General features: G+C 42.2%; 1 protein-coding gene across 1 annotated transcript in view; it reads left to right on the top strand.

Moving 5' to 3' along the window:
• Positions 1 to 23,015, top strand: part of FLT1 (fms related receptor tyrosine kinase 1) — a 168,031-nt gene that overhangs the window by 63,377 nt on the left and 81,639 nt on the right. Inside the window, exon 11 of the mRNA XM_088022184.1 lies at positions 16,164 to 16,278. Within this exon, the coding sequence (XP_087878310.1) occupies positions 16,164 to 16,278 (115 nt within the window). The remainder of the gene's footprint in view (positions 1 to 16,163; positions 16,279 to 23,015) is intronic.

Genomic DNA, 23,015 nt, shown 5'->3' with positions numbered 1-23,015 from the left:
GTGATTTTGCTATGCTTGAGAAATAGAAATGTAGTAGGTGTGGGCTGTAGAACTGAGGAAAACATAACACGATTTTTCAGAAGAAGAGAAAGGAAGGAACTACAGATGAGTTAGGCAGAAGCAAAAGCAAGACGACAAAGGCTGTGCAGCGGGGGACTAAAGTAACGATCCCAGTTTGCGCGGCCTGTCTCACTCACTCGTTTCCTGTCATGGGACGACGTGGCTCTGACCTGTGGGTTGGCAAAGGCCAGAGTGGGGCAGAGTGGGACGTGGTAGAGCTGATTCCTCTTGAGGGAGTCCACAGTAGATTCTAGAACTTCACATCCCCCTTGGATTTTGAAGCACTATGTGGGACCTGCCCATGCAATGAGCGGGTCTTGCTCCCATGGTCCTTTGCTACATATCTCTCTGCCACGGTGCTGGTTCTGTCTCACAGGGAATAGTGTGCATGAGGTTGCCCACTGTGTGGAGCTTGGTCTCTAAAGGAAAGAGTAACAATCTTGGACTGGAGGGAAGGGACCCCTCTTTGGGAAATGGAGGACATGGATTTGGGGGCCCTAGCAGGAAACAGGGAATGGACAGCCTTGGCATGATGCTGGTACTCCAGATCACCAGTTACATTTTTCTCAGGAAGAGTCTGAGATGTTGCAAGACTGCTTTTACTGATGCAGGCTCGAGCTCCCAGGAGCCCTGCCAGTAACTGACTGGAGAATATCAGGCCTGGCTGGGTCATTTGCTCCCCGAAAACAGGGGGGTGGTGAGTGGGCTGAGGCTGGCTCATCCTTCCTGATGCTCGCTGTTAACCCATTAACATGGCTCCGCTCCCTGTCTGTGCCCAGAGTCTCCCCCGTTGTTTCCGAAGTTGTGTTGTCTTCTTTCTAAAACTAAGGCCTGCTTTTCACACGTTCAACGTGTCTGGGTCTTTTCTCCAGGGAGGGTGAAGTGGCCTGTGGCCACTGATTTCTGCAGCTTTGTTTTTAGACCACATGCTCTTTCCGTCACAGGCTGCTTTAATTCTCTGTCCCCAGCTAACTGTCGAGGTCACAAATAACACTGATAGATGATAATAGAGTGGCCTTTAGTGGAAGAGGCTGTTGAGTGTATCGAGTTCTTTGTGAAAAATCTCATTTTCTTCATTGGCTCTCTGTGATGACCAATAAAAATACACAGAGAAACTTCGGCTACTCCTGTTGCGTTCACATTGTTTGCATCTTACAAATGCATGTGGCACATCATCAGTGTTCAACCCAAATATACTGTCACCCATCTACTTATCGCACCGACCGTGTGCAAAACAAAGATACACACCATTGGCCTTCAGCATGTACGTTTTAATGCTATAAGAGCAAACATAGCTGGTCGTTACTTATTTTCTTTGTACATGTACCTGAAGAATATCTATTTCCCAGTCTCAGGGATAGAGACCTGGGAAGCAAGGAAGTGGGTTCTATTCTTGGCACAGGCCCTGACATCTGTGTGACCTTGGCCAGTTATTTAATCTGTGCTTCAATTTCCCCTTCTGTAAATGGTAACTGCCCTGCTTCCCCTTTCCTATAATACACAGCTATTCATGAGTGAAATGAGAAAATCACTTAAAATGACGTTTTCTTCATTCAGAAAAGCTTGAAATAATTTCCTAGTTGTTGCACACTGATATTTCCCTTCTGCTTCTTACAAATTATAAAGCAATTTGACCTGAGGATTAACTCTGAGGATCAGTGCCAAATTCACTGAAAAAACCAACCTGTGAAAGCTGAATGGTTGTAGAAAAGCCTTAACGCGTGTATAAGTATGTATTCTGTGGTACAGAACTGCCTCAGTAATTATATTGCGAGTAATCACCCATTTAAAAAAAAAAAACAACCCTCTGCTCCTGCATTGCTGGTGTCAACCCACATTTTCTTCAGGGCCAAGCTGGACTACCTTTGCTGGTCTTGGTCCAACCCATCCAAGCAAAGGCATTATCGTTCTTTGCCCAGTTAGACCTAAAACCTCGCTTGCTTTATTTGATCTTTCGCCAATGAGCCCCTTCAGAATGCAAAAAATGTCACTGGATTCTCGAGTCATGGCAGGTGAAGGGGGTAGAGTATCCTGTATTACTTTCTTAGCCAAAATGGGGGATTTGCTAGGAAAAACCCGATAGGCGTACGTGGAATTTCAAGGGACTGCTTCCAGAACTCTAAAGCCGGTCAGATCTGGAATCACAAATAGTTACAAGCTTTAGAAGTTTAATAGGATGTAATCATTCCCACCACACAATTTGACATCCCATTTCTGAACATTCTTCATCTACCCAGCAGTAGAGGACAGGGGATTGGGTCTAGGGAAAGTAGACCACTCCAGGACCAAGTGTGGTTTGCTGGGCTTCTTGGGGGCATTGGGGTGGGGGGCGAGGTGGCCTACAAAATAAGGGAAGGCAGAGACATCTAGAAACTCTGAGAAGGGCTTGCTTAATTGCATCCCTCTATTGTTTACATCAGCAAATTGGCAAAGAAAGGAAGGCCTGAATCATTAGGGATGTGTGAGGGATGGATCATCTGAGAGAAACGTAATTTTACATACCCCACTGATGCACAAAACTAACAGGACCGAAACAAAACAATTGTTAATGGTAGTTAATTAGAGATGTACTCAAGGACTTAATTGACTGCCAGCATGAATGTCTGTTATTTATTTTTTTTGCTAAAACAATTTTATGTCCCATATTCTATCTACAAAATGAAAGTGTTAACAGTGTAAACATTTTTGAAAAAGTCAGCATTTCCTGGGGGCTAAATGTAGGTCAGGTGTCAGAGGGAAGCATAATTTATGAAGTCCTTTTCTTTTGGAAATATCACATACTGCGTGTTTTAATATTTATCATATTCCTCCTAAGTGTACATATAATTTGTATCCATGTGTCTCTTGACATATTTTCTGTGTGGGGTACGTACAGGTTCGGGGACCCAAAGCAGGCATGCTATCGAGAATTTTAATTTGCCATACACAAAACCTTGAATCAAAATGGGGACTTTAAAGGAGATTCATTCACCAAAGACCACTTCAGCAGGACTTTGAGCTTGAACAAACAAGCTCAAATCAATCGGGCCATCTTCTTTAGGAGGCTTTCATCACAAGCAGAACGTGAATGTTCCCCTCCTAATGAGAAACTTCTTGCTTTCTGTTATATAATTGCTGGATGAGGAAGTACATGCTGCCCAATGTGAATGTTTGGATGAGGGCCCTTATTAATATTTCATACAAAGTCCTGAGAACAGAGCACGAGTTCATGTGCCAAATGCCTGTCTGCCACTTTTCTCTGCTTTGTGAGATTTTCCTCCTTTCCCTACTCCTCATGGTAATACAGCGAGTCTGAGGAATAATTGTTTCTAATGAATTAACTGTCTCCTGTAATTGCTATCAAACATTTCATTATGTGTTTAAATTAAACCAAAAGGCTGAGTCATAGGAATGGCTTTTTTTTAGGGATCTTTTGAGCAAAATTCAGTGTTGCTTCCCAGGATTAGGAATGCCAGAAGGTGGTGACACACAGTTCGGGAAGATTCCTTAAAGAAGATTGGCAGAACCTCTTAAATTTTCTTTGGCCTTACTCACAGATTTTTAAAAACGGAATGGGCATTTTCTTACCGAATCTTAGAAACTAACGTCCTAACACAAGAGCATTAGGTAATGGATAAATAGGACCAATCACTTATAAAACATGCACCTGTTCTTGGAAATCTACATTTTAGTTAGACCTCCATTGACTTAGTAGACTGTTTTGATCCCCCCCCCCGCCCCCACGCTGGTGTAGCACAAAGAATAAAATCGGTAGACTGTTTCTTGAAATATGAACTCTGGTCTGTGGTTTTAATGTAACCTCACTGCCTTTTTGGATGAAAAAGTAGAGCCTGGTGCACGGAGAAGAGAGAAAGGATGTAATGGATTTAGACTATGGCCAGATGGTGCCTTATAATGCACTTCAAGTCACTAGAACTTGTTTCTTCATAATTTCTCTTGAAGCTTCGGGAGGTGTCTTGTCACCTTGAATGCCACTTCTACTTAGTGATAACAGATGTAATCAATGAGCCCTTCCTAGTGCCAAAGCTGTGGTCACCCCTTTCCATACACTATCCCTTATCTGTACAATATTACAGAAGGGACATAATTTCCCCATTAGGAAACTGAAGCTCAGAAAGTTATTTCTCAGGTGTCTTCAGATCATGGAATAAGAGAGGCTGAGTAGGTTGGCATTTCAGAAGGTTACTTTTCATTGGTGTCCCACAGGACTCCTCTAAGTGCACCCCCATGGGTTCCCAGAGGAAGGCGCAGAAATCCTTGAGGGGGACAGGTTTGGGGAGGCACTGGCCTAACCCACTGGGTTTACTCGTGTCACCAGTGATCCTGCAGAGTCCACCTGTTAAATTAGTTGCACCAAGAATGGGAGGGGAGAGGAGAAAGAGCAGCTGGGAGAATTCAACTCAGATGTCACAATTACTTTGGGAACTGAGGATGAGCTGCACTGGTTTGGGCCCCAGACCTGCAGGTGGGAATAGACCCTTTGAGGAGGTATAAACCCCAATGGGATGAGCAGGTCTAAATAAGACCAACCTGAGGAGGGTAGCAAGTCATACAGTCAATTTGGCACTTTCACTGTGGTGGCACTCTCCCTCTCTGTGACTTTCTCACCTTGCAGGGGTATTTGATCTCTCGCAGGAAGTCCTGTTCCCTCCTTTGTTGTTCAGGATTATTTTCTGGATCAGGATTCGGCAAGCACTCAGCCCTCAGGGGGCTCACAAAGCTGTGGATTTTTGCAGGCGGCACCAGAGAACAAAGGAGATGAAGAGTGGGTGGTGGTGGGGGACAAAAGAAAATGAAGGAGGAAGTTTGAGTTTATAGTTGATGAGTAAATGCAACAAGGACATGGACGCCACTGCAGGCCTTGATTTAGTCACTTTGAATGCTTCATTCACTTAGAATTAGGGAATCTTTGAGATTAAGAAGAGCTTGTTTTATAGAGGAGAAACTGGCTCAAAGATAAATAATTATCCCTCACCTCGCAGCTAGTTAATGGTGTAAGCCCGGGACTAGACCCAAATCTCTGATTGCCTGTCTATTATTCCCATTCATTCTTATTTCCACCACAACATTGCCTTGGGTCTCCATGGGAGGTGCCTGTAATCTGGATGAATAAATGAACCATCATGGTTTCAGTGGATGGTAGGTGGGGACAACTGCAGTTTAGAGGAAACTCTGGGGGGGGGGGGACTAAGCTCTGAGTCCTAAAGATGATGGGTAGGTACTAGAACGTCAAATGGAAAGGAACATAGATGTGGCAGAGTAACATGGGGACAGGGATGGGTTGAAGAGTTGAAAAGGACATGCGTGAAGAGTAACGTGGCTGGCGCCTTAGATTTGGGCTGAGAAGAATTAAAACCAAAAATTGGAAAGGTGGGTGTGGACCCAATGTGGAATTTCCAAGTGAGGGCTGAATTGTTGAGCCAGTCATTCATTGTACTTCAGCCCGCCTTCCTGGCTGATGCCCGGCTCTTCTGCCATCGACTGCCCATAGGCCCACCCTGTCCCTCGCCCGTACAGACTGATAGACTTCCACAGGCGCACTGTTGGCAGTCTTACTCCTGTGGCCCATCTTTGGCATGTGTCATATGCCTTGTGTCCCTGAAACTCTGTCCTGCACGTCTGAAGATCAAAACCTCAGAATCCAAAAACTTGGATTTTCACTTGAGTTTTTAAAAAAACGATCTGGAGTTGGGGGAGTACTTGGGTGGCTCAGTTGGTTAAGCATCTGCCTTCAGCTCAGGTCATGATCCCCGGGTCCTGGGAGGGAGCCGCAAGTCAGGCTCCATGCTCAGCAGGGAGTCTACTTCTCCCTCTCCCACTGCCCTTACCCCCTGCTCATGTGCGCGAGCTCTTTCTCTCTCTCTCTCTCAAATAGATAAATACAATCTTGAAAAATAAATAAGTAGATAAAATAAAAGAATTATCTAAGGGCATGTTATCCCATTTCCTGAGGCTTTTAATGTTCCATATGCCTTGTCTTCATCATTGAAAACTATGCTACCTTACTGAGAAATACTCTCATGTGAAAAAGCCTTTGGGTATGTAAGGTGAGGATAACAAGAATGGGTATTTAGAGACTACTTAGAGCCAAACAGAAGATCATGTCCAGAAGAAGACCCTGTGGCCTAGGATTTCTATTTTTCTTTCTTTTATAGCTGAAAATTATTGAGCACTTATCTATAGGACAATAAGTGCTTAATGTGTGCTTTATATATACTGTCTCATTTAATTATCGCAGAACTTCTATGAGGCAGATCCTGGGATTATTACCATTACAGAAAGCTTAAGTACCTTGTTAGGAAACCAGCCCTGGTTGTGATGTGTCAGAGTTTGGCCTCTTGAGCATTATCTACCAAGCACTTCATTTTCACTACTAGGATTGTCTCTTTAACAACTACTTCGACCTTAAGTTGAGTAATTTGGGGGCAAAGGCTCATATCCAGAAAGCAAATGTGTTTAGAGAAATATGTTAATGACATCAAGAAGCAATTTTAAAAGGTGTTAGAATACAGAAAAATCTAGTCTAGAGTTTAAGGTCATGGGCTCTGGAGCCTGAATCCTGCCTCTACCACCTACTACGGTCTACCAGCATCTGGGTAAAATAAACTACCTTGTGCGTCCGAGTTTCCTGACCTACACAATAGAGATAGATAATAGCACTGACACCGTAGGTTATTCAGGGGATTAGATGAGCTAGTATATATGAAGTATTTAGCTCCATGGCTGGTACACTGCAAGCGTTAACGTTTGTTTGCTGGAACTTGTCCAGTATTTTTAGACCACTCTAGGGCTGCCCACTGCAAAGCAGCTTCCCTCTGAGGTGGCGTCATACACACACTGGTATCCCATGAAAGCTGACAATATTCTGACAAAATGATCCATGCTGTTAGGTTAATGTTCTCCCAGAAACATGCTTGCTTTTTTTTCTTTATTTTTTTCCCCAAAGATTTATTTATTTATTTGAGAGGGGGAGAGAGAGAGAGAGAAGGGGGTAGGGGCAGAGGGAGAGGGAGAGAGAGTCCCAAGCAGACTCTGCACTGAGCATGGAGCTCATCTTGGGGTTCGATCTCCAGACCCCGAGATCATGACCTGAGCTGAAACCAAGAGTTGGACACTTAACCAACTGAGCCACCCAGGTGCCCCAGTGCTTGCATCTTTAGACAGGTCTTCTGACTATGGTGATTTACTCCAAAGAAATTAAGATGGGACCAGAAAGCGTAGAATTTTCAGATTTTTTTTAGGAAATTAGAGGAGATATAATATCCTCAATCTACTTGCATTTGACAATTCTACCTCAGCTATTCAAATGTTCATTGACCCAAGTCTTGTCCAGTGATGGTAGCATATGGACTCTTGACATCTTGCTTGTGCTCAATTATGTTCTGACATTTTTCTGATATTTTGACACATGAACATGTATTTGACTTGTCTCTTCAATAAATGTATATGTTCCTTAGTAACAGAAGGAACAAAATCTTCCGCTTCTCTCAGAGGACATGATTTTACTTCTTAAATGGAATATGTATGAATATATATTTTTTTATTTGAATAAAATGTGCTAATGATTATGAGCCAATATTTTTGCCTACCCTTGAGGAAAAGAGAAGACCATTGCTGGTTGGTTTTCTATTTTCTGTTAGACCGGAAGATGCTTCTCCACATGTGAGCATCATTGCCTAAGTTGAAATTGTCCATGACTGTCAGTTGGTCAGATATGGATAATGCTGTGAGGAGTCCGTCCAGGTCCCAGTCAGACCCTCTGTCTCCATTAGTACTCCTCACCGTGAGTAGACAGGCCCTGATGGGGGTGACATGGTGCTTCGTTGAAGGGAGATGTGGGAGGTCATTTGAGGGTCAGCAGTGCCCCTTTTTCAGCAGTTGGAGGTAAATGATGGATGGTGGGTTGACACCTGGCATGGGGTTGAATCCACATCTAGTCAGGCCGTTGTCAGGATTCACTCTTCTCATCAAATGGTCAACTGAGCAAGAGGTGGGTGTGCTCCTCTGCTGTTTACCAGGTGGCTGGGCTAGGCCTGGAGGTTATAATGGTGAACAAGACATAGTCCCTGCTCTTAAGTAGCTCTCAATCTAGAGAGATAATAAAAGGACAACTTACATTATCAATCCATCTAGTGTGTGTTGGGCACTGTGCTAGGTACATTACATAAATTAACTCGTTTAGTATCACCCTGATGTTTACCATCATTGACAGCAAAGGACTCTTCTGTAAATTATTTCCCTTCTGTTGGTCTTTTAACTCCCGTAATAAAACTAGTAAGACCTGGTAACATGGGGTTACTTCTTTCGAGTTGGCAGTGTTAAGAACACATTCATTTCTCAAAGAATTTGAGGCGGTTCACAAAGAGTACAATAAATAATTTAGCAAATCTGAATGAAAGGAGAAAATGCAGTAAGGCTGGTACAGAGATATGGCCCATATGCTTTTACTTTCTAGTTGTCGAGAGAGAGAAAGAGAAACGAAATAGATGTTTGCAAGATGAAGGGGCCCATCAGATAAAAACAAACCAAGAGAAGTACAGCCATTCAGGGAACTGAAATCCGAGAAAACTGATTTCTCCCGTCATAATCCTTGGGATGTGGTATACACAAACTCCTTAATCACATTTCCACTGCAGTGAAGGTCACAGGACTGGAAATCATCACATCCCTTAGTGTTGATCATCGGCCTAACACCAAAGCAGAATTTATTAAAAGTGAAATGATCCAGGGCGCTTGGGTGGCTCAGTGGGTTAAGCGTCCAACTCTTGATTTTGGCTCAGGTCATGATCTCAGGGTTGTGAGACTGAGCCTGGCGGTGCGCTCCGCACTTAGCACAGAGTCAGCTTGATATTCCCTCTCCCCCTGCCCCTCCCCCTGCTTGCATGCACTCTCCCTCTCCCAAATAAATAAATCTTTTAAAAAAGTTCTATTTCAGAACTATTCAAAGGATCGAAAAGACTGTAGGTCTTCTGAGCAGTTTTCTGTGACTATGATTCTCACAGTGGGGATTTTGCTGTCCAGGCTTTCAGAACTAGGAAGCTGTAAAACTATGATTTGAACTCAGGTCAGACTAGGGCTAGGTTCTGTGTTTCTAATGCTAAATTGTGATTGCCCACCTCCTACCCCTGAAGGCTCTCTGGACATTTCAGCCTTGACAGCTATATAGTAAGTCATGTGCTCTCTTCCTTTCCATGAGAACAAAATGTAACCATAGCTTGAAATATTTAGAGGTAACACCTTAAGACTCCTTGAATGGGTTTAAGGATATTACTTGTAGCTCCTCTTGAGATTTCCCTGAAGAATTCTTATATGTCAAACCACCCTTCCTCAGCTGACCAATCTTTCACTTAGAAAAAAAAAATGAATGAACAAAATAGGTGTTCTTATGAAGACCCACATCTAGGTGCGGCCAAGTAAGTATCCACCCTTAGTCACCCCGGTAATAGGGTTGCAAGGATGCCTTGGCCCTTGGCTCAGATTCTGTAAAAGAGAGAGGGGCAGAGTCAGGCGTAGCTTGGAGCTCTTGGTGGAAGCAAGCAGGGAGAGAGGAGGCCTTATTCTGAGTGTGAATGGACCACGAGACCCTGGAGGACAGGAAGCAGCCAGGCCAAGAGGCTCACGGAAAAGCTCTTATCGAAACAGAGGTGGCCCGGGTGCTGGATCACCTCCACCATTGTCCAAGGAGCTGACCCAGAGCCTTCAATCCCCGAAAAGGCTTCTCCACTCCCTGCTCTCCATTCAGACAAGAAGTAGTTTTCAGTATGGGCTCCAAGGCGTCACAAGGTCTGTCCTTGCGCAAGAGAGTCACTCGTCCAGAATCCCCTTGGTGTGACCCTGTGACCACCCCGACGGCCCAGGCCCTTTTCCTGGAGCAGAAGGGTCAGGAACCATTCTGTCTAAACACTCCTTCCACCTCCACACCTTTTTCTGCCAGTGTCCCCTCCCCTATATTGTTTTATTTGTTTTGAGAGAGTGTGAGAGGAGGGGAACAGAGAGTGTTTGCAGATTATATTAATCTGATGGCTCAGACACACTAACACTAATGTTTTGACACAACACCCACAGTAGCAGAGGAAAGTTTACATCAGGCCCTTCTCCAGGATGGTGCACCATAGTGGGGAACTAGCCCCGGCCGTGCCCTCTGGCAGGCCGCCAGGTGGTCTTTTTTTTTTTTTTTCTTTCTAGTTTTTTTAAAGACATTTTACAGCCTCGACTTGCTCTTTATTACTGCTCTACCCCTTTGTTTTGTAACTTGAAATGATTCAGTATTCTGTACAAACAGATTCTAATCAGAGTTAGCACGTGCAGTCAAATCCCATTAAACAGATAAGCAGAGTCCACAACAGAAGTCCTCAGATTTCATCATCCAAAAAAAGAAAAAAAGGGAGAGGGAGGTTATTCTCTGCCTTGAGACTTTGTAGGGCTTTCTAGAGCTTCTTTTTCAACTAAATGTGCTTTAATTCTAAATCGATATATACATTCATTCCTGGGCATGGCTCAGGCTCAAATAGGCAGCCACTGGGTGTTGGGTGCTCGGCTCACCACGGCACACCCCCACCCCCACCCCAGACGTCTTCTTTAAAGTCTGCTGCCTGCTACAACTGTATAGGAATTCGTAATAAAACAGGGCCGCTTCATCCCAGAACATGTCCAGGGATTGCGCAGACACAAGTAAGTTATAGGGAAAGAAGAATTGTGATGAAAGTTGGATTTGTTATTTCACCGCAAGATTTTTTTAAATGATAAACTTCATCAGCCAGTAGGAGCCTAAGAGTTCTTATAATTTTAGCATCAAGACATTTTGATGATCAGAACAAACCAGAATTTATGTCAAAAATGTAATTATAAAATATGCCTCTGCCCTTTCCCCCTCCACCAAAGGACTGGGTGCTACTTCTCCTCTTGAAAGCTAATTTTTCACTTTCTCCTGGTGTCTGACTTTGTACCAGTTTGATTCAGAGGACCACAGAGTTTTCATCCAACCTGTGACTCCGAGCCAGATTCACCCTGTGAAGGTTGGTGATAAAGGTTTGGGGAGGTTCCCGGGGAACAGAATTCATCCTGTGTGATGGGCTGAATTCTGGCGTGCTGGAAAAAGTGGAGTATATCTGGGTTCTGATCCTAGGTCTGCTACTTTCTCTGTGAGTCTGAGCAAAGCATTTGGTTTTTCTGAGTCTTGGTTTCCTTTGTTGTAAAATGATTTTTGAAATGGGCACTATAATGTCTGCTTCACCGAAGGGGGACTGTGAAAATTAAATGTGGATAGCCTCGCCAGCCCAGGCCTGACACATTAGTAACAGCCAGTTTCCCTTCAGCCAACCGAGAGTCAGGCTTTAGCAGAACAGAAATGTTGAAAGAAAGATCAGCTTAATATCATTTATTTATCAAGGGATGAAAGGCAAGCCAAAAAAAAAAAAATCTCTTTATCTTGAGATTCAGGCTATGGAGTAGACCGTCTAGAATTTGCTAGAAATCATTTAAGAAATGAGAAGTCCTACTGGGTATCTCCAGGAGGCGTGGGTATCATAACAGGCACTAAACAGATGGTCAGTTTCTAGAAAGGCTCAGTGAAGGCCACTTCAAAGAATACACAGATACTAACCATCAATGGCTAAAGCTCACCCAGCTGGATGCTTCCTTCTGATTCCACCAGATGCAACCATCCACCCTCTAAAGAAAAGAAAGTGTGAGCTCTGTGTTTGAGGTAGGGGGAGGGGACAGCAAAGCAGGAGGAATGAACAAAGTCTGAAAATCAGAACTGTTCAAAGCCAGCACTAAGAAAAAGCCCAGGTGAACACCAAAGGGTACCTTTGGGTGCACTCTGCCTGGCATTTCCTGTAAAGGCAATCCAAAGGATTTATGAAGGTGAGTGGGAACTGGGTTCAGAGACTGGGATGACAAAGGGAGCTCTAATTTAAACTGTAATTCTGCAGTGTGCACACTTTGAGCGTTTAATACATTTCGGTGTGTGATAAGTGTTGTTTGCCATATTTTGGAAGGAAGCTTTATTGCAGAAAGGGCTTAAAAAAAAAACACATTAAATCCCCAGTGCAGTAATAGAATTGGGGTAGTGAATGTTGGAGAATCCTTTTTTTCCTACATACAAAGAAGCACTGAAGTATAATAATCTCTCGGTATGTGATATTACATGGATGTTATGTTGCATGTGGGGTAAGGGTTAAGCGCACAGATTCTGGAATGAGCCAGCACTGATAACAAATTCTGCCTCTGCCATTTATTAGCTGTTTAACCTTGGGTAATTTACTTAACCTCTCTAATCTTCAATTTCCCCATCCCTTAAAGGGGGGATGATAGAAACTACTTTTTAGGAAGTTGTGTGGATTAATGAGATAGAGTATATGAATCACTTAGCACGGTGCTTAGCATGTAGAAAATACCCTTATTATAATAGAGTATAAGATTGCATGGTGTAGATTACAATTATTATAGCCCATGGCTGGTTAGCTTGCCTGTTAGGACTGGCAGTTGAGATTGTAGGTTTGACCTCAGTGTTGGCTTTGCCTTTGTCTGTGGCCCCAGACTGCCTCATCTGTCTTTCGTCACAGAGGAGACAAATATTTACGACTGTGAAGGGACTAGGGCAAATCCATCCCGACTACAGGAAAAATCAACCCAAAGCTTGCAGGTCTGTAATGTCACCTACATCTATGGAGGCTGGTGTTTTCCCATTACGTGTGGAAAGCCGCAGCCTGGTTACTTAGACCAGGTGGGAGAGGCCCACAGACGGCTCCTACCTGGAGTTAGACTGACATGTCACACGTAGGGTCTCAGCTCCATGTGTTGGATATATAATTGGCTGTTTTTTTTTAACTTATTTATTACCAATCTCTAGTCCCAAACCAATTTGTTTCAACTCCGCAACTGATGAGATGACATGGAGTACACCCTTACCCCGGAAATTTTTTGCGTCTCAATGGTTATAAATACCTCAGTTCTATTGTATTTGTCGTGCTGTATGCAAATGGAGGTAGGAGTCCGAAAGCTCATTAGGCAAGGGACAGAGGCTTGGAGCTTGGAGAGGACCGCGTGGAGCTGAAGCTGATAACAGTGGCCTTGTCCAGAATAGTGCCTGGGAGCTTTCTTATCTCCCTTTGGCAGGAGGTGCTGTGGGCTTCCTGTGCGAAATCAGGAGTGAACGCTGCTTTCCTCTTGTTGTTCGGCTTCCTCCCCCCTCAAGACGGTTCCCAGCACAGTGATTATCTTTGCATCTTCAAACATGGCACAATCTACTTCCTTAAGAGCTTGATGTATTCTTAAGGCTTAGGCAAATTCCCCTCCCCCTAAATCTCTTTTCAAGTGCTGTTATATAGTCAGGCTCCTAAATGACATTCTATTTTTATGGTTCCAATTACAAAGAGGGGGAAAAAAAAAAAAACAGTCCCCAAATTAGAAAATGGCCACAGAATCTGTCCTTTGCACTGGGAGGACCTTGCCGTGAGTCTAGCCTATAGTTTCCATAGGGCTTGTGCCGCCAGCAGCCGCCTCTGGGGGCGGGGGTGGGGGTCAGAGGTTGACAGCCCCGCGTGAACTTGGGCAGCAGACTGCACTTCCCTTGGGAAATGCCTAGACTCGCTGTACTCGCACATATTTCTTTGCCTTTCCTGAAGATCAAGAGTATGCAATTAAGATCTCTGTCTGAGGCATCCGTTTATCTTTTTCACTTCTTTGGGGGAAAAAGAATGAAATTAAAAGCTTCTTTTCCAGATACAAGAGAATATCAGCTGTTTGACGGCACAATGCCAAGTACACACGCACGTGTCCAATACAGGTGTGCACGTGTGTGATAGACCCCATCTACCTGTAAGGCATGTATGCATTGGCTATACTCATGTGGTCCTGAGCGTGTGTGAAGGACCTGAGGTCAAAAGGCGGTTCGAGGTATGGCTGTAACAGTCCAGAGAACAGACAATGAAAAATAGCAGAATGACTTAGGATTTCTAAACTATAACATTACAGTGTTTCAAGTAAAGGAGAAAGTATATAATTTCTCTTGGGTTCATTTTCCTCTACTAATCAGTAACAGTTAAAACGTTCACTTATTTTACCTGATGACTATAAAGAATATCTAGTAGAAATTGCATAAATTCCGGGCGCCTGGGTGGCTCAGTTGGTTGGGCGACTGCCTTCGGCTCAGGTCATGATCCTGGAGTCCCGGGATCGAGTCCCGCATCGGGCTCCCTGCTCGGCGGGGAGTCTGCTTCTCCCTCTGACCCTCTTCCCTCTCGTGCTCTCTGTCTCTCAAATAAATAAAATCTTTAAAAAAAAAGAAAAAAAGAAATTGCATAAATTCCTTAAGGAATGGCCTGTCCTCATTATACTTTCTTATTTAAAATCTTATCATCTAACTGTAAAAGAGAGACATTTTTGCCAACATTTGGGGAAATCTGGTATAGGGAGTGGGTACAGTTAGGTGTAATAATGGCCTTGTTGTTATCTTAGAAAATGTGCATTCTTTTAGGGATATGCCCTGAAGTATGTAGGGCTGAAATGACATCTGAGATTTGCTTTAAAATACTTCACAAAAGAGAAAGATGGAAAGAAATAAGGATAGACAAAACAACTGTGGCAAAATCTGGAAAACTGTTAAATCTGGGTGATGGGTATATGGGGCTTTATTACACTAGGGCTGTGATTACCAAGATGTTTGAAAACAACGAACAATGAAAACAAATGAAAGCTCTTGCTAGAAACAGCATATCAGTCCCCCGTGCCTGTGTGTATATTAACAGGTATTCATAGCGTGCCAGTGACACGCTCGGCCCTTGCTGTGACATGAGGACAGAGTGTATAGTAGATGTGGTCCCCTGGAGCTGCTGGTCCAGTGGGGCCACTTAGAACATGGGGAAAGCTCTGGGGGCGGACATGACACGGCAGGAGAGGACACCACCCAGGAGGACTCAGTGGTTTAACAGTCTGGAGTCCTGGAGTCTAGCTCAAGGACCATAGAGGGATGATCACAGGACATTTTCCTGGTCTTTACAATCTCATCTATCCTACCTTCTTCCTCGGCTTATTTTATTCTCTCCCTGTCATCTTCTATAAATGATGGCCACCTTGGCTACCTAAGATCAACCACTCATTCTCTCTGGAAATTGGGCTGGGAAATTCCTCCTGGCTTGAAAATCCCCATAATCTGCCCACGACAAGTAGAAATTAGAGCCCTGCAGATTCTCTGCTCACCACAAATTCTAGGTGGGGAATGGACTATGAATGGCCTTGACTGTTGGACAAGGAAGCTGGGCTTTCTTCAATACAGTCATCGGAGCTTTGGGAGCAAAAAGGATTCCACTAAAAACCAGAACATTCAGGGTTTGGTCTGGGAGCAGTTTTGTGAGTGTTGAGATTAATAACTATTTCCACCAAAATCTGAGTAATAAGCCAAATGAAAACAGAAGCTTGCTGATAAGAACGTGTATTTGAGAGAATATGCTAACTTCTCTCTTTAAAATGGTACTTTACTAGCTAGTTTCATATAACAAGAGATCTCGTGGACTTTTAGAAACAGAAAAGATCATTTTAGAAACACTTTGAGGTCTGAGCAGTTAAAGAGCTTCTCATGATACTCCAAAACTTGGAAAGAAAAAGAATTTAATAACTGCTTCATGCTGTGTGTTTCCATATACACTTAATAGCCCTGGAAAAAAATTAGCTGTACAATGGAATATTCTGATTAAAACCAACCTTTTATAGATGTGAAATGCTGTTATTTCCTTGAGGTTTCCATTCATTAATATAACTTCTTTTTTCCCCCCCGTGTTTGCATGTTTCCTCCGCTAGGAACTAATTAAAATCTAGATATTAAATTTCCTAATTTTTGCATTTTTACTTAGTATTTAACATTTAGAACAGGAAGGATGTATGGAGATATACTGGTGTGGGTTGCTTTCAGAGCAAGCAAAATATATTTTCTATTTTTAAGTTGTGGGGATGAACATGGGGGAAAAATCTAAGGAAAAGAGGAAAATGTGTTTTGTTATCTTTGTTATCTCAGGACTTAACCAGTGATTTTTATTTCACCTGTCACCATGGGCCGGACCATGCTACAAAGCAATATAGTGATGACTTACTTTTTTTAAAAATAGGTATGACTTTTGCTCCAATAATGAAGAGTCCCTAGTCCTGGATCCTGACAGCAACATAGGAAACAGGATTGAGAGCATCACTCAGCGCACGGCAATAATAGAAGGAAAGAATAAGGTATTGTCTGCAAAAATAAGCACTGGCATATTTAATTTTATTTTCAAGATTTTATTTGAGAGTGAGCGAGAGCACGAGTAGGGGGAGGGGCAAAGAGAGAAGGAGAGCGAGCAGCAGACTTGATCCCAGGACCCCAAGATCATGACCCGAGCCAAAGTCAGATGCTTAGCCAACTGATCCACCCAGGTGCCCCTGGGATATTTATTTTAAAAACACACACTTGGCTTCCAGTTCTGGGTTTACTAGAACCAGAAGTAGTTCAAATGCTCAAAACAAAAGTTCAGAGAGAAGACAAGATCTGAGATATGTGTTTGTGGAGAGATACCCTGAGACTGCTTAAACTCTGTTCTCCAATGGCCCACCAGTTCCAAAGGCATGAATACTAGGTCCTAATGCAAGAGGGGGAGCCGCCTCTCAGATACCAATGGCTTTCAACCCTGGCTGAATATCAGAATACTCCACCAATTATTCTTACTTTTGAATCTCTGGAGTAGAGCCTGGGGTTCATAAAAGTTCCCTGGGAGATTCTAGCACGTACCTAGGACTGAGTATCTCTGACATACATAAAGTGGGTAGCCAATAGGCAAAGGCTAATACAAGACTTAGGTCTAAAATGGAATATTTCCATCTCACAAAATAGCTTGTTTTCCCTCTGTCTTCACAAGGGCAAAGCCTAAGCCAGGGTATGCAAGCACATTAGAGTATATCAGGATTCCCTGACCTAAGAAATACAAATCAAAAGCACAAGAAGCTATTGCCTGACACCTGTTAGAATGGCCATTATCCAAAAGACAAGAAATAATGAGTATGGGTGAGGATGTGGAGAAAAGGGAATCTTTGTGCACTATTGGTGGGTTGTAAATTTATACAGCAGTTACAAAAAACATGGAGGTTTTTGGAGGTTTCTCAAAAAACTAAAAATAGAACCACCCTATCATCTAGCAATTCCACTTCTGGGTGGAAAACGAAGGAAGAAAAAAACAAAAACACTCAAAAATATCTGTACCCTCCTGTTCATAGCAGTACTATTTATAATAACCAAGATATGGAAGCAACTTAAGTGCCCATCGAATGAATGAATGAATGAATGAATGATGTATGGTATGTATATACACAATGGAATATGACTCAGCCACAAGAAATTGCCATTTGTGACATGGATGGACTTGGAGGGCACTAAGCTAAGTGAAAGAAGTCAGGCAAAGAAAAGACAAATACCGTATGATCTCATTTATATGTGGAATCTAAAAGAAACAAAACCCCAAGCTTATAGATTACAGAGCACAGAATGGTGGTTGCCAGAGGCAGGGATAAGGGTTGTGAAGAATAAGTGGAGGGGGTAAAAGGTACGAAGTTGCAGTTATAAGCTAACTAAGTCCTGGGGATTATTGTACAACATGGTGAATATAGTTAATAATACTGAATTGCATATTTGAAAGTTTGCTAATACTTCTCATCATAAGACAAAAATTTTGCTTAACTATGATGACAGATGTTAAATGTACTTACGGTGATCGGGTTGCAATATATACAGATATTGAATCATTTATGCCTTCTTACATTTGAAACTAATACAATGTTATGTATCAATTATACCTCAATTCAAAAAAAAAAAAAAAAGACTTCTAACCAAAAAAAAAAAAGTTCCCTGACCTAATGAGCATCTAGCACACATCTTTGCTGGTACTCTTTTTAGTATTAAAAAATTTTTATTGAGGTATGATTGACATACAAAAAGCTGTACAAATTTAATGTGTACAGTTTAATAATGACTTTGGAGATAAAGATACACCCACGAAACCATCAGTACAGTCAATGCTACAGACTTATCCATCGCCTCCAAAAGTTTCCTCCCACTGAATGTAGGAAGTGTGAATGAATCAATGAATTAATGATAACACATAGCAAATGTATACAACACAGCGCTGTTCACTACAAGTACTACGCTGAACGGTGGATCTCTAGGACTTACTCATCTAGCATCACTGAAACTTTGTACCCTTTGACCAATTTTGGAAGATTCAACTTCTCCTCTAAAAAAGGTGCCAAGAACTGCAAAGGCTCTGAGATTGTACCCTACTTTCAGGCTAACAGGTAGGCCTGTTCCAGTTTTATGTTTTGTGGTTGAAGACCTGCTACTTGTGGGTCAGATACAAGGACTTGATTACTCACAGCACATCTCGCGGGCTTCATGTTAGCACTGGTCCTCTTGCCCCCGAGTGCCTGGGTAGAAACTGTGCAGGCAGTGGATCTGCAGAGCAGCTGAGGGACCCTGAACTTTGGGAACCCACATTTTTTAGAGTGGGTGGCCTTTGCTGTCCCCTCTTGCATACCATTCCTTCGCTGTTGCCCTGGCCTCCGTTGAACCTCAGCAATAGCAGATACCTTGTGAACTAGGCACATCTCATGGACCTCAGACTTTTCTTTGGTTGAATTTGGGAAAAATACACTTTAAAATCTATTGCCAGGCACAGGGGTAGTGATGGTTTAAAAAGTGAAAACCTATCAACCCCTTGCCAAAATGTCTATTTATACATGCATGTCTTGACTCGGAATGGCTCGTTAGTATGGGTGCTGTCTGCTTGAGTGTGGTTATGCTTGTGTTATCTGTGTATTCAGCTGTATTTTTTGCATTTGAAGGCAACAAAGTAGATAGCATCATTCCCCCCCCCCCACGTAGGATTGAACAATGACAACAAATAACATCTGATTTCCTCGTTCTGTAAAACTTTTCGACATACGCTCATATCGTCATTCTGGCCAGCTAGAGTGGTTATCTACTTTTTAAAGATAAAAACAGGGGTGATGAGATGAACTCAAAGCCACACGGCTTAAAGGTGGTAGACGAAAAACTCAAAGCAAAGTCTTCCTAGTCCAAAAGCCACAGCTCTTCCAATGAGGTACAGAAATTAAAATGGTGATGACTTCCATGAAAATATGAAAAATCACTTGTCAAGGATTTAAGAAAAGGTTTTCTGACTACAGTCGTGGTTTACAATTCTTTTTCTCTAATACAAATGAACAGTAGTTTGAAACGTCCCATGATGGATAACCATGGATGAGAGCAGTTCAATGAAATCCTTAGAAAAGAGGAAATTCTATGAACTTGAAAGTTTGAGTGACAGCACATCTTTTCAAAGAATGGGAATGCCTCACAGTAGAAGGCAAGTTAGCTGTCACAGAATATTCTAGAAAACTTCAAGATGCCACTGAATGTGTTAATTCGTTTTACCTTCTCCTGATCATATCAGGGAGATGTACTGTTAACTGCTGGATATTTAAAAAAACATGTAGGAGCCTAATTCCAATGGTAAGTTTTAATTCTATTTTGGCGTCCTAGCCACAAAAAATACAATAGAAAAGAAAGTGGAAAATGAAAAAGCCAGGTGAGGTTTCGGATTAGCCTGAACCATAAAGTAGCAACCTGGAATACAGAATTGCCTGGAAAAGCACAGAGGGAGTGAAGTCACAAGACCCGAGTGAGATAAGGAACTTTCTTGAGGTTTTTCCACACGGCTTGAAAGAAGTTTATTGCCTTGTAATTTTGTAGTTATGCAGAGGTTTTAAATATGGACCTCCAGACACAGTGGGCATGTATGTTGACCAACCTGCAGCCAGGAGCCCTGGGGTCAAGCTCTGTGACTTCCTATCTTGTATAACCACACGCAGATCCGTCCCTCTCTCTGAACCTGCTCCCTCCTCCAAAAGATGGAGCTAATAATACTTGTCCTCCTTCATTTGCCCGTTCCTGTAAACATGATAGTCATGTATGCCCTAAGGCAGTTCTCAAGTTGATCGTGATCATATACAATGAAGACTGTTCAATAATTACCTGCATTGAAAAGCTTTTAATATTCTTAACAAAGTTGATATCTATGTATATCATGTATATGTGGCTTATCCTCTTAGAAGCTGTAACTGTAATAGATTCTCTTTAGTCATTTCAAGGCCGAAATTTAGAAGCATTTACTACTTTTACAATTTTGGCATCTATTAGTTTATCTCTGTGTATGTAGGAAAAAAATATGATGATGACAGATGGGAGTTTTGCTATTTCAGAATTATTTGCGCTGGTCTTTCCTTTACAATTAAAACTGCTTTTCTTTTCTGTCCATTTTTAGGAAGTATATTAAAGTCGCAGCTTAGACTCTCAGGACCGTTTTAACTACAGTCACATAGTCGGCCTGCACAGTGACACCCCCCACAGATCAGGGGAATAGAGGTCCCACTGGAGCCCCCGTTAGATTCTAGGGATTTCCTTTTTTTTTCTTTGTTTTTTGTTTGTTTGTTTGTTTGACTCATAGAAGGGTGCAGAGAACAATAAAATTTAGTTTCCTTATTGGCAAGTTTTGGACGAGATTTGTGAAAAATGAGTCATCAATTGGAGTTGCTAATAGCAAATGCGGAGTTTTAGTATTCTTTAATGGAGTTGCCAGACTCTTGGGTTTGTAGCTATGGAGTAGGAAGTAGAGGGAACCCTGTGTTAGAAAAAACACTCAGGAAATACATATTACAGCATTCATTCTGTGAGGCTGGAGAATTGTGACAATTTTAACGTTTTAGCAGCGTTTCCATTGACACCGTTTGGAGGTTACCTTGAGAAGGGTTACCATACGAGACTGATCCATGACAGTGACCTTAAAACTAATGACAGAATTACAGTTTGTGTCTCATTTCCCACACGCCTCAATTTTTTCGAATTCTCGTGTTCTATTTTCCCATCACTTGGCCCAAATGTGCCACCTGAGGTTAATTTTAGATTCTTCCATGACCTTGATATATCTACTTTTATGTCTCCCTGACACACTTGAAAGGAAACGATATTAGAAACATCCCGAGATTAAAATCACGGGTCCATATTTAGACCTTTTAAAACTAGTTCTGGAAATTAGGCTGAATTACACATCATCCCATCAAAATATTCTCACCCATGAGGTTGAAACCTCATTGTGGTAGGGAATTACTAATGCGTAGGGAAAGGGAAGGAAGGAAGGGGTCTGAATAACTTCCCAACTTACAGTACCTGACGACAGATTTCATCAGCGTTCTTGGGTCATACAAAAGAACACAGAGAATGACCTTAAGGGTCTATTTCTAATATCTAAATCCTTGAGGTCCTGGCAGGGCAAGACAAGGCACCCCCAAAGTGTATGTTCAGAGCTAAAAAACAATTATGGCAAATGAAAACTAATTATAGAAGACAAGCAGACATCCTTGAGAATTTCTTTTGGTGCACCTTCTAAATGATAATTTCAAACACATGTAACTACTTAAATTCTTGGCACTTCCTCTTTTAAAGTATTAAGTTAATATTTCGTGTTCCAACTGTTAGGCTATTTTCATCTTTTCCCCCTTTGAAACAATAGTATTTGGTTACGAGCACTGGGGAATGGGTTTGTCCCTTTTACTCAGAAGATTTCTGCGTTTAGACTTGCTGTCCTAAGAGAAGTTGTCTCCTGTGCAGAAAAACCACACTCACCCACAACTCACATTTGAGCTTTTTCTGACCCTATAATGTTTATACTTCAATTATCAAATAAATGTCTTTTGTCATGAAAATATGTTTTAGTTTCTAAGTTAAAAATATATTTTCTGGAAAAAAGTGCTCTAGAAATCAGATAATTTTTAATAAAGTTGATCATAGGATATTAATTTCATCTTATTTTTAAATTTCCTTCCTTATAACTTTTTCATTCGTCGGTCATATTCTCAAACCTTATAACAATGTATCAGTTGAAAAATAGCTTGCAGCTTATGTGAAATAATAAGAGAGAAACTAGTATTTCTGTACATAGTAGCATTTTAGCTTATGTGACCCATCTCTGCCCATTTAAGGATGTATTCTTAAGAAAGAACTCAATTCAAAGACTAGATGGAACTCTACCAATAGATCTGTGCCATTCAGTTTAAAGAGTTTTAAGGCAAGAAGCAGTTTCATGTAGAGATCAAGGGTAATATACCTACCTCACAGGGCTATAGGGAGGAGGAAATTAAAGTCCCAGCTTAGAGTATAATGACCCTTTTACCTACAGTTGCATAGTTAGCCTGCCCAGCGACAGGCTAGATATTGCCTCACATGCCGTCTGGCGCATAGCAAGGGCTACATAAAGGCACCCAGAAACAAAGAAATAATGTAAACTCCCATCAATGTCATTTTCTCATCCAATTTTAATGGAAATTTGGGAGAGGTGAGTTCTGGAGCAGGCTTACCTACGGGTAAGCTCTTGGTTTGGGAAGGGGTCATTCAAGCAAAATAGGAGAGATTCAAATACATTCGTATCTCCATGGCGCATCCTGTGGCCTGGATTCCTTTCAGTTCTAGGTGTCTCAGTTTCATTCTGTGATTATACAAAAAGTTCTGAGCTCTCCCGACTGTTTATTGGAATCATCCCCCGATTGCCTGCGCAGATCCTAACTGTGGCATATGTGCACATCTGAATTTCCTTCCCCTTGCCACAGAGCCCAGTTCTGGTGCTCACTTGTTTTAAGTCCAGTGAAATCAAAATAATTTTAATAGAAACACAGACGCAACTTTCAGATTCAGGCAGTAGCTGTCCCTCATATCAAACATCCTCGGGACAAACAGAAATGAGTTTCTCACTTATTTACTGAGCAGCAAATCAAAGAATGTAGATAAGACTCTGCTGAGGCCCCTGAGGATAAACATTTGAGAGCTGACGTCGTAAGAAAAGCTGTGCTTGAGCTGGGGGGCCTTTATTGGTGTCCCCTGGGTCTGA

This window comes from Eumetopias jubatus, unplaced genomic scaffold, assembly GCF_037043125.1.
Source record: "Eumetopias jubatus isolate StellerSeaLion01/CBP00866 unplaced genomic scaffold, mEumJub1_p1.0 scaffold_3, whole genome shotgun sequence".
Lineage (NCBI taxonomy): Eukaryota > Metazoa > Chordata > Mammalia > Carnivora > Otariidae > Eumetopias > Eumetopias jubatus.
This window is presented reverse-complemented; position numbering and strand designations above follow the sequence as displayed.